The sequence below is a fragment of the Euleptes europaea genome, chromosome 7 (genome assembly GCF_029931775.1).
Source record: "Euleptes europaea isolate rEulEur1 chromosome 7, rEulEur1.hap1, whole genome shotgun sequence".
NCBI lineage: Eukaryota > Metazoa > Chordata > Lepidosauria > Squamata > Sphaerodactylidae > Euleptes > Euleptes europaea.
The window spans coordinates 51,367,722-51,378,629 of NC_079318.1; the positions used below are offsets into that span (position 1 = coordinate 51,367,722).

The 10,908-nt window shown below is 43.4% G+C and overlaps 1 protein-coding gene across 1 annotated transcript in view; it reads right to left on the minus strand.

Annotated features, from left to right (window-relative positions):
- CENPF (centromere protein F) overlaps positions 1–10,124 on the minus strand; it is a 36,966-nt gene extending 26,842 nt beyond the window's left edge. Inside the window, exons 1-7 of the mRNA XM_056853070.1 lie at positions 10,064–10,124; positions 5,270–5,450; positions 4,392–4,588; positions 3,766–3,875; positions 3,372–3,463; positions 870–1,152; positions 289–491 (exon numbers count right to left, since the gene is read on the minus strand). Coding sequence (XP_056709048.1) covers positions 289–491; positions 870–1,152; positions 3,372–3,463; positions 3,766–3,875; positions 4,392–4,588; positions 5,270–5,431 — 1,047 coding nt within the window. The 5' untranslated portion in view covers positions 5,432–5,450; positions 10,064–10,124. The remainder of the gene's footprint in view (positions 1–288; positions 492–869; positions 1,153–3,371; positions 3,464–3,765; positions 3,876–4,391; positions 4,589–5,269; positions 5,451–10,063) is intronic.
- Between the last annotated feature and the right edge of the window lie 784 nt (positions 10,125–10,908).

The window sequence follows — 10,908 nt, forward strand, 5'->3', positions numbered from 1 at the left end:
TAACTGATCACAGGGTACTCGTGGAATTTCTTTTGGGGAAAAGCCCCTGTGCATAGTATTTTGAGAATTCGACAGCAAATAATGTACCATGAGACAGCAGCAGATCCAGCGGAAACAGACCATGCATAAAAGGCCATACTGTATCTGAGTTGATATTTTATTGTATGAAAGTCAAGCCTGTGATACCCAATTTGCCATCACTTCATGCAATTGTCAACATGTGGTGGACATGCATGTCTGAAACTGATTTGTAAGTGCAACTACATGACAGTCGAGATAGCACTTTACCTGAGCAGTAGTTTGGTCAAGATGTGCTCTAATTCTGGTTATTTCATTGTTACTCTTGTTCAGAGCTTGGCCTTTTTCTGTCAATTCCCTTTTCAGATTTTCTACTTGCAGCTGAGTTTCTTGAAGTTTTGTTACATGGAATTTCATATCTCTTGTCTGAATCTGCAGATTATGCTCCAGTTCTTGAACTCTGGATCTTAACTCTGTGCATTAAAAGAATATGGTTAATATAACAGCGCTTGCGCATACCTGAGACTTTTTCAGGATCAGGGGTGGGGTTTTTTGTATAATAATAATCTCAGCACAAGAGTTTTCAAAGTGAATGTTTTGCTTTGTAGAACACATCTGTTGTGAAATTACTAATTGATAAGCTTCCCTATTTCCTGGATCAAGATGATTTTTAAAAATCAATCATACCGATTCTGAGACTTATTGCAGCAGCATTAAGTATTTGGGATTGGCTACGAGTACCGACCCGCCATTCTTGTGTTAGCATTGCAAAGATATGTTATTCTGTTATAGCAAAAAAATTACTAAGGTGCAAAATGTAGGAACAGGGCTGAGGACACCTCGCAAACTACCTTGGTTCTGTATTTTCATCTCATCGATGAGTGCTGAGTCCTTGCTGTTGTCCAAGATGCTGTTGGCAAAGTCTTTCTTTGCTGATTTTCGATCCTGATGGCTAGGAGTTGACCCAAGTTCCCAAGGAAAATGCGACCCACTGCTGACAGGAGCTTCTTGAGCACTGGATGGAGGGTGGCTTGGCGTTTGCTCTTGTTGCCACGAGAACACAGATGATGAAGCTTGTTGCCGAGCAATTTCTCTGCGACTCACGGTGCTTTGAAGAAGCAAGGGATTGGGTTTCTTTTAAAAAACAGAGAGAAATTGCTCAGTATCTTGTTTCAAACAGTGGCCAACAGATGCTCCCAGAAGGCCTACAAACAGAAAGCAGAGGCTGAAGCTTCCCCCCTGTTGCCCCAACCACTGTTAAGAGCTTTTAAGTATGGAGGCTCCGTTCAGTCATCATGGCTAACAGTGGCCAATAGACCTATGATCTGTGAATTTGTCTAATCCCCTTTTAAAGCCAACTCAGGTACCGGCCATCACTGTAAGCTGGGTACCCAAAGGTTGGGTGGATAAGAACTCAATTGTATATAGAAATGTATTTATTTTAAGGAGCTAGTGCAGGGATGGGGAACGTCAGGCCCGCCCCCAAGGCCATTTTCAGTGGCCCTCGGGAGCTCCAGGGCCCTGCCACAGAAACACAGCTCAGCACGGCCCTCCCTGAAGCCGCAGCGTGCAGGAACACTGTGGCCCCTTTAAACCCCCTCTCGCCAACTGTCAGCTGTTAATCGGGGAGAGGAGGGGGGAGAAAGACGCTTCCCCCAAGGGAAGGTTAAGCGTTCCTGCATGCCACAGCACAACAGTTTAAACCTCTCTCGCAGCTGAGGGAGGGGGAAAGAAGAGGAAAAAGCTAGCCGCTCCCGGCGGCGAGCATGCACGTGGGAGCCGATCAGGTGGAGGACTTTTGTGGACGGGGTGGGGGAGGTGGGAAGGCTGAAGTCCGGTCGCATGGAGCCGGCTGTGTGTGTGAAGGCTTTTCTCTCTTTTCTTCCTTTTTCTGTCACTCTTCTATTCTTTCTTTCCTCTTTTTCTGACTCTTTCTTTCTCCCCACCTCTTTCTCTGTTTTTCTTTTTCTCTCCTTCCCTTTTCTTTCTTTCCTTCTTTCTTTCCCTGCTTCCTTCCTTCTTTCTGTCCTTCTTTCCTTCATTCATTCATTCTTTCCTTCCTTGCTTCTTTCTTCCCTTCCTTTCCTTGCTTCTTTCTTCCCTTCCTTCCCTGCAGATCGACCGCAGGCTGCAAGCTGCACCCCCCTGGCACCTCGGTTGCCTGGGCCCACTGCTGGCTGCCCTCCAACCTGGGAAGAGGGGGAAGATCTGGGAGAGCAGAGGCACCCTCCAAGCCTTCTCTGCATAGCCTCCCCTAGGGTTGCCAACTTCCAGGTGGTGGCTGGAGATCTCCTGCTATTACAACTGATCTCCAGCCAATAGAGATCAGTTCCCCTGGAGAAAATGGCCCCTTTGGCCATTGGGCTCCGTGGCTATGCAGTCTTCCTCCCCAAACCCCGCCCTCCTCAGGCTCCACCTCCAAAACCTCCCGCCAGTGGTGAAGAGGACCTGGCAACCCTAGCTTCTCCCCCCACCCCACCAGGAGATCTACACCCGGTATGGCCCCCGAACGATGTTATAAATATGCAAATGGCCCTTGGCAGAAAAAAGGTTCCCCACCCCTGCGCTAGTGCCACTATTATTGTGGTTTCAATATATCAATCTGTATTAGTTGCCATTTGTGCTTTCTTTTAATGTAATTTTTTTATGTTTTACTTATTTTGTGATTTATAGCCCACCCTCCCCGGCCGAAGCATTAGTGCCTTAAAATAAACACATTTCTATATACAACTGAATTCTTTCCCACCCAACCTTTGGGTACCCAGCTTTGTTTATAGGTTGGGTTCCCCCCCCCTTTTTTTTTTTGTTTCCATCGCTGCAAGCTGACAAAAGTCAATATGGAAGATTTTTCAGAGAAAAAGAATTCAGTAGAAGCCCTGGGAGCACAATCCTTCTGCACATTCAGTCAATGTGCAGAAAGGGAGAGTGGGCACAGATGCACCGGGGCTGCCACCCCGCACTTGTCAGCGCTGTGCCTACGTGTGGAGGAAGTGTGCATGTGTCCACTCCCTCTTATGTAGGCACATTGCGGACAAGCTGCCGACTGCACAATCATTCTCTGTGCACTGGCTGAATGATCAGAGTTCTGGGCTCAGGACTACAGTGAGCTGGACCAAACCGGACAGGTCGTTCTCTTAAGTTGCAGCTTTTGAGGAGAGTCAGAAATATGCACCACCTGCCAAAACAAGGAATTTACAATATTATATAACGGGTCTGCCAGTCAAGGCTATGCCCCAGGATTTGTCAGATTTTGTTTAGCTGTTTTTTGAAAAACTGCACTTTGCCCTGTTTCTCATTCTAAACTAAGTATTGGGTACGAGTCTTTTAGGCAGAGCCGTACAATGTTAGCTTACATGAGATTTCACACTCTTCAGTTCTGCCTCCAGTTTTTTCTTTTCCTCAACTTCTTTCTCATATTTTGCTTGCAGTTCTTCAAACCTGGCATCTGTGAAGGCAAAACTGAAACATCTTAACCGACTGACAGGGCAGGCCATTTACATGTATTATTCTAAATAACGTTGCCACTTACATATATTATTCTAAATAATGAAGTCTATAAAATCATAGCCCTCTGAATTACAAAATGCCCTTTACAATACAGAATGTGCAGTTTTAATCAGGATGGAAATGGAACTCAATAAATAACACAGGTGACCTTTGGCCATAAGAGCAAAATTCCATTAATTGTTGATTGAAAACAAAAAAATCCACCTGCTATTCTTACAGTTATTAGATAAACAATTTTACCACTGTGACATGGAGTAGAAGGAACAGTGAAGTTCTTCTGTGGTGTGCTACTGACAGATGAATCCCCTGCAACAAGGGTTTGCTGACTTCTTTCTAGTTCCGATTTGTATCTATTAAAAATAAAATAAAAACAGAAGGACAAAAAAGTCACTTGACAATAACGAATATGGACCTAAAGTTCTTAAGAAATGTTTGATCCTTGCAGTAGCTGTACCATGTTGACGTCCCCACCGGCAGAATCTTTGGGTGGTTGCTACAGAACCTCTGAAAACATGTGCTCAGGAAAAGCTGGATTCTGTGGAGTACTAGCCAGACCTGTTTGGGTCTCAGCAGCGCAACAGAAAACACTCCCTTGAAGCCATGCACTCCAAAAGGGGATAAGCAGCGGTGACAAAGTTGTCCTTCAGGGAAGCCTTTACTGATCTCCTCCTATTACACCACTTATTAGATGTCCCTTCTTATTGATTACATTGACTTACACTATGTAATCTGCCCTGAGTCTCAATGAGAAAGGTGGACTACAAACAACGTAAATCACTAAACACAGTTTGAATACCTGGAGGCTCACGCCAACAAAGCCATGTTCTAAAAGGAGAGCAGCTCTTGCTCAGGGAAGAGTGTCTCACCTTTTCAGTTCCTGCTCTAGCCTTTCAGCCTGTTTCTTGCTTGAAAGGAGCTGCCCTTCTTGAAAGCTCACTTGTGATTCTTTCACCTGAAGTTCATGAGAAAGCTTCTGCCTGGTTTTTTCAAGGTTGTCACACAGCTCAATCAAGCTCTGGTTTTCTCTTTTCAGTGTTGCCCCTTCCGTTTTTTCATTTTCAACCTAATCAGAATAAGCAACAACATTCAATATCAGAATGTTTGGGAGAGGGGTGATCCCCCCCCCCCAACACACACACTTTTTTGGAGTAAATTTTGCTTACACGAGGGATTTTTGTTTACATTTAGGAGGGATGTTTTCAAGAATTGTCTCAATACCTTTTGCTGTAACAAACAACTCCTCGGTTATGCTGAACGACATTAATTGTTGACCCGGGACAATGTGCCTAGCGATCACCAGCAGTCCTTCTGACTCAACAAGGACTTTTAATTCAGGGAGTTAAAAGATATTTTCTATACATTTGCTGAACAGCAGTTACAGGAAGACCGCAATAATGGTTCCTCTATTATTGCTCCTACCAGCAGCCAGACACAGATGTTTTAATAGTGCAAGAGACTGATGGAGAACTCAGCGCCCCCACTTAATTATTTTAACTTTTTTTTTTTACATAGCTGCTTTAAGCCTCTTTTGGGAAAGGTAGAATATTAAGAAATAAATCACTTCCCAGTCGCATTTATAAAAGCTCTGGCCACTGTAGCCTTCTATGTTCAAGTATGAGCCATCAAATTGTCTAGCAAGAAACAATTGCTAGAAGGAACCATTTTGAGCATATCTATTTTAACCTCTCATTATAACATGATACCAGTCATATTTAAAATCAGCTCATCTTCATAGTTATACTACCTTCTGCTTCTGTTTTTGCAAAGCTGCCTCCAGAGATTCAAGCTGAAACTGTCTTTGCTGTCGCTCCTTTTTGAGCTTCTCGTGTTGACTTTCAAGTTCTTGAATCTTGTGCAGGACCCTTGTGGAGAGGCCTTCTTTCCATTCTTCCACAGCCCAGCTCATTTCTCAACCAAGTTTCCCCCTTTAATATCTAAACATACAAAAAAAAATATTAAAAAGACAACTATTTAGACTTGTTAAGTTTATTTCATGGCACTAAAAGGTGATATGTGTTTTAGAACTATTGCTTAGCTATATAATAACTAAACGGCTATGAAACTATTCGGTTTGTCCATTCAGAACAATGGTGCATGAAGTGGTCATGCAGCTGGAGGGAAAATAATATTACCTGATGCCAAAGAAATGTCATCAGGATGTTCTCAGCAGCCATTCTTATTGTTATTCGTTCCAAAATATATTGCTAGTGAATTGAAATATGTCCTGGTCTGCTCTGAGTTTTTTAAGATGAGAATTCATAACTCCCCAAAACAGATACCAACATTGGTTGTGTAAAGGGCTATCAAGTTGCAGCCCACTTATGATGACCCCATGTTATTTTCAAGGTAAGAGACGAACAGAGGTTGCCATTGTCTGCCTCTGATTGCAACCCTGGTCTCCCATCTAAGTACTAACCAGGGCTGACCCTACTTAGCTTACAAGATCTGGGAGAGGCAAGCCTGAACCATCCAGGAGGGTGGTAGAGTCCCTGTCTTTGGAGGTCTCTAAGCAGAGGCTGGATGGCCATCTGTCGGGAGTGCTTTGATTGTGGGATCCTGCATGGTGGGGAGAGGGTTGGGGTCACTGGGGATGTGGGCGGGGGAGGTAGTTGTTAATTTCCTGCATTGGGCAGGGGGTTGGACTAGATGACCCTGGTGGTCCCTTCCCACTCTATGATTCTCGGAAAGGTGGATGCCAATATTACCACACCATTTAGTACAGTCACTGCTTTGCATTGTGGTCATTGTTCCACACTTCTCTTATTTATCTTCTTTAAAAATCTGCTTATACCGGTTAGCATTTCTTCTCTAAGTACATCTGATTTTTTCACATGCCACATCATTTTTGTTATCCTATGGCTAAATCATGCAACTACAGATTCATAATTACCATGTGGTCGCTGCTTGTAGTCACCTCAGACCACAGGGTAACGTCACTGCAGCATCCAGTCATGTTGAAGGTAACAACACTAAGCCCCCACAACTGATCAAGAATGTGAGGTTAAAGGGGCATGGTATAGATTTGCCTCACCATGATGCTGGATGATAAAAAATGACCAGCCTTACAGGGTTGTTTGCTTCCCATTATGAATTTACATGTAGATGCCACCTAAAAAATGGTCATTACATTCAGCCACCTAGCCTTCCAAAGTTTTCTCTCTCTTGCTCATTTTTTTAATTAAAAAGATCACTATTAGGCTTCTCCAGATCTGAAAAACAGCTTGGTGTAGTGGTTAAGAGCAGCAGACTCTCATCTGGTGAACCGGGTTGGTTTTCCTCACTCCTCCACATGTAGCCAGCGGGGTAACTTTGGGCTAGTTACAGTTCTCTCAGAACTTTCTCAGCCTCACCTACCTCACAAGGTGTCTGTTGTGGGGAGGGGAAGGGAAGATGATTGTTAGCTGCCTTGAGACTCCTTAAAGATAGAGGAAAGAAGGGTATAAAAACCAACTCTTCTTATTAAAATTTGACAATCCAGCAACTGAATACAATAATTATGTCATTTAACTGAAGAACTTTTTTAGTATTATTATTGAACTTTTTAAATTATATTGCTTTTTAAATTATATTGCTCTTTAAACTATTTTAAAGGTTTCTAATTATTTTATTATTGTGACCATAGAACAACTCTGGCTTTATGTTATGAAGATCACAAGGCTGCCATTAGAAGCAGTACTCTTGCATTTCTTCCTTCTCTCTCTCTCCCCCATAACATCTGATAAACCAAAACACTGGGGTAATGTTGGCCACTATTTGTAGTTTTGGCAGCATAACGTCTAATTTCAGCCCAGGTTGTGAAAGATCTTTAATGCAAATAAGATGCATACCAATGTCCCCTAAAGTCTTGCCCTCTAGACACAGAAATTATACCTTCAGGTCTAATAACAGGTTAAATTTTCTTTATACTGCTATTTTACAGCATCTGGAAAGCAAAACAACTGAGTTTCTGGTCATATTATGGTCTCCAGGGGACAAGTAATAAAATGTAAACATATATTTAAGTGTTGCACATATTTTCCACACCTGCTGGTTCAATGCAGAAGAGAAAGTTTTCATATCCCGTGTTTCTCTACATTAAGGAGTCTTAAAGCAGCTTACAATCACATTCCCTTCCTCTCCCCACAACAGGCATCTTGTGAGGTAGGTGGGGCCGAGAGAGTTCCGAAAGAACTGTGATTGGCCCAAGGTCACCCAGCAGGCTTCATGTGGAGGAGTGGGGAATCAAACCCAGTTCTCCAGATTAGAGTCCACCACTCGTAACCACTACACCACGCCGGCCCTCAGGGTTTCTCAAACTCTTTGAGCCCCCCCCCCCTCCGCTTTATTCAACCATCTGGGAACATAACATAGCGCCAACCATCTGCGCTGAGATCTTTGCATGCAGCACATGTAGAAAACTACATGTAGAAAACTAGCATGCCATGGAAAAGACTAAGCGAGTGTTGTTCTCCCTGACAGCTAGTTTTCTATGTGCAGAAGATTCTTTCGTTTCTTTCTGAATATGGAAGAGCAGTCCTTAATCCGAAAGTGACGGGAGTCTAGACCCTGGTTTACTGCATCTAGATTCGCCAGCTCTGAGTGGTGAAATACCTGGAGATCTGGGGTGAGGTAGAGCCTGGGGAGGGCAAGATTTGGGAAGGGAAGGGGCTTCAGAAAGGTACAATGCCTTAAAGTCCACCCTCCAAAGCAGCCATTTTATCCAGGGGAACTGATCTCTATTGCCTGGAGATTTATTATAATAGCAGGAGATCTCCAGGCCCCTCCTGAAGGTTGGCAACCCTAACTGCATCTGTGACAAATAGGTCAAAGAGTCCTGTGGCATCTGAAAGCCTAACAAATGTACTTATCTCTTAAAATGAAAATGAGATAGAGGCTATCCAGAACTTTAAGTTGCATTCACTTTGACTCATTCATCATCTTGGGTCAGTATTCAGGGATCATCCCTTGCTTTCTCAGGACTACGCGCTTATAGCTGCTCTCCTGATCTGTGATGGCCTTTTCCTCCTATCATAGAATCACAGAGTTGGAAGGGGCCATACAGGCCATCTAGTCCAACCCCCTGCTTAGATTAACCTAGTGTCTTATTGACAGTATGTGCAAAAACAACCTCCTTCCTTCCTCAACCAGTTCGATTTTCTGCCTGTCCAAGCAGAACCCCCTTCTCTTCCTGTCCCCACAAAGGTGTGTCTCAGGTCTGTGCACTGTATAGCCTCTGTGTCTGCACAGAGTGTCCACCCAGCAATTACCCAATGGGACAGTAAATTTTGGCACTAAACTGCTGGGGTGAAAGGCATTTCACCACACTCCTAACAACTAAAGCTGCCAACAACCTGGAGCAAAAATGCCCTTCCCCTATAACAGAGGCTTCATGGGATGTTATTTACCAAGGGATGTTGTTTACTGCCATGCCATGAAAAACAAAACCTGCCCATTTCCACACATTAAGCCTCTATTAAAAGGGCAAGACTTTTCCCCCTCCAGGTTGCTGGTAACTCTACTCACAACAGCCCTTTGTGGTAAGTTAGGGCACTGAGGAAGATGCATGCTGGTACTGTGTCTATGCACAAAATTAAACCCACCCCATGCCTGCAGGTTCACAATTCAGTAAACTTGGTAGAATTAAGTGATAAACAAATATTCTTCAGAAAGAGAGAGAGAGAGGCAAACCTTTTTGCATGCTTTTGGCTTCTAGTGAACCAGACACATTTAGCCCCCTTTGCAGAGTGGTAGCTGTGTTAATGTGAAGTAGCAAAATTACACAAGAATCCAGGAGTGCCTTGCAGACTAAAATACATTTTGTTAGCCTTTTAAGGGGCTACTGGACACCCTTGATGTCTTCTCAGACACTTCCTTCATCTCCCATCTTCATGCAAGTGGATGTATTTTTAACCCAAGGCTGTACACTGTTTGACCACTAAAATACTGAATTATATTTATAAATTTCTAAATAAAAAACGTCTAACATTTCTACCTGCATGATTATGTTTAGCATAATATAAAGTGTATAATTCTATGCAATTGCTGCAGTCTAAGCCCATTGAAATCAAAGAAATCAGACTGGAGCCATTCTGCATGGACTTACACAGATAGTCTAGCACGTTATATTTTAAACAGCATAAAGGGACATAATATGAAACATAATCAATTCAAAGATAAACATTTAAAAAATCCCCCTCAAAGGAAAATACCATATGCTTGACCTTCCCACTAAGATCATTAGGAGAACTGTCACAGCATCCTAACCATGCTTACTCAAAAGTAAATTGAGCTCAGTAGCACTCACATGCTGGCAAGCGCACATCGTCTTGCAGCCTTAAAGTACTTAACCGTGGCCTGTATCCACTGTAAACAATACTAATGTGTGACATTGCATGCGCTCAACACAGAAAACCATAGCCTTAGTTATAGATAGGTAAGAGGCAGTACTGAAAACTATTAATAGTTAACAAGGATTGTCTTTTAATCACTGAATACAGTGTTTGAATGATCTGTGCCAATAAAGGTTTGATTTGGTTTTATTAATAGTTACCGCATCTACAGTCACTAGGGCTGCAACGCAAAGATCCTTTTCACATACCTCTCTCCGAGGGACTCGCTTTCTTTTCCCCCCAAGATCTTTTTTGTTCTCTCCCAACTTTTCTTTGGAACATTCAAACCTGCCACCACCTTCTCCCCCTGCCCCGTCGGTTAGCCAGAGACGACAGGGGATGGTGATTGGCGGGCCTCGGAAGTCTCCGGCGTTCCAGCTTTCTTCGGTTGAGCCAATCGGATTCCTCCCGGCGCGTTCTGCCCGGCCGCTGAATGGTGGGTTCGGCGGCTTTCAAACCTCGCCGGCTGCCATTGAGAAAAAAAGCGGGCGGGGCGGAGCTGCTTTGTCAAGGCGCGGGAGAAGAGAGAGGCCTCGGGGGTGAATAGAACTCACTCCCGGGTGTGCAGCTGGATCCGCTCTCCTGTGCAAGTCGGCCACTTATGCACGGGAGGTTTTGCCTCGGATTTGCTCTTCTCTGGATGCACGTTTTCCTCATCTGAATTTTCAAAACTCTGCTTATTGTTGAGATTTGAGAAGTCGGATTGGAAAAAATGTGCATCTAGAGCAGTGGTTCCCAACCTTTTTTTGACCAGGGACCACTAGGACTTTTTGGTTCGGTGCAGGGACCCCAAGGTTCAAAATAAAAATTCCGGGAATTTGAAAATAAACTTTAATCATAACTGTTAGTTAAACATTAAACTTAGAATTATATTTGAATATATATATTTTTATAATAGAGAACTTTTAATTGAAAATATTAATTTATTATGGGTTTATAACTTTGTTTCGCGGACCTTAATTTAGTTCTTGCGGACCCCTGGGGGTCCACGGACCCCCGGTTGGGAACCAGTGAT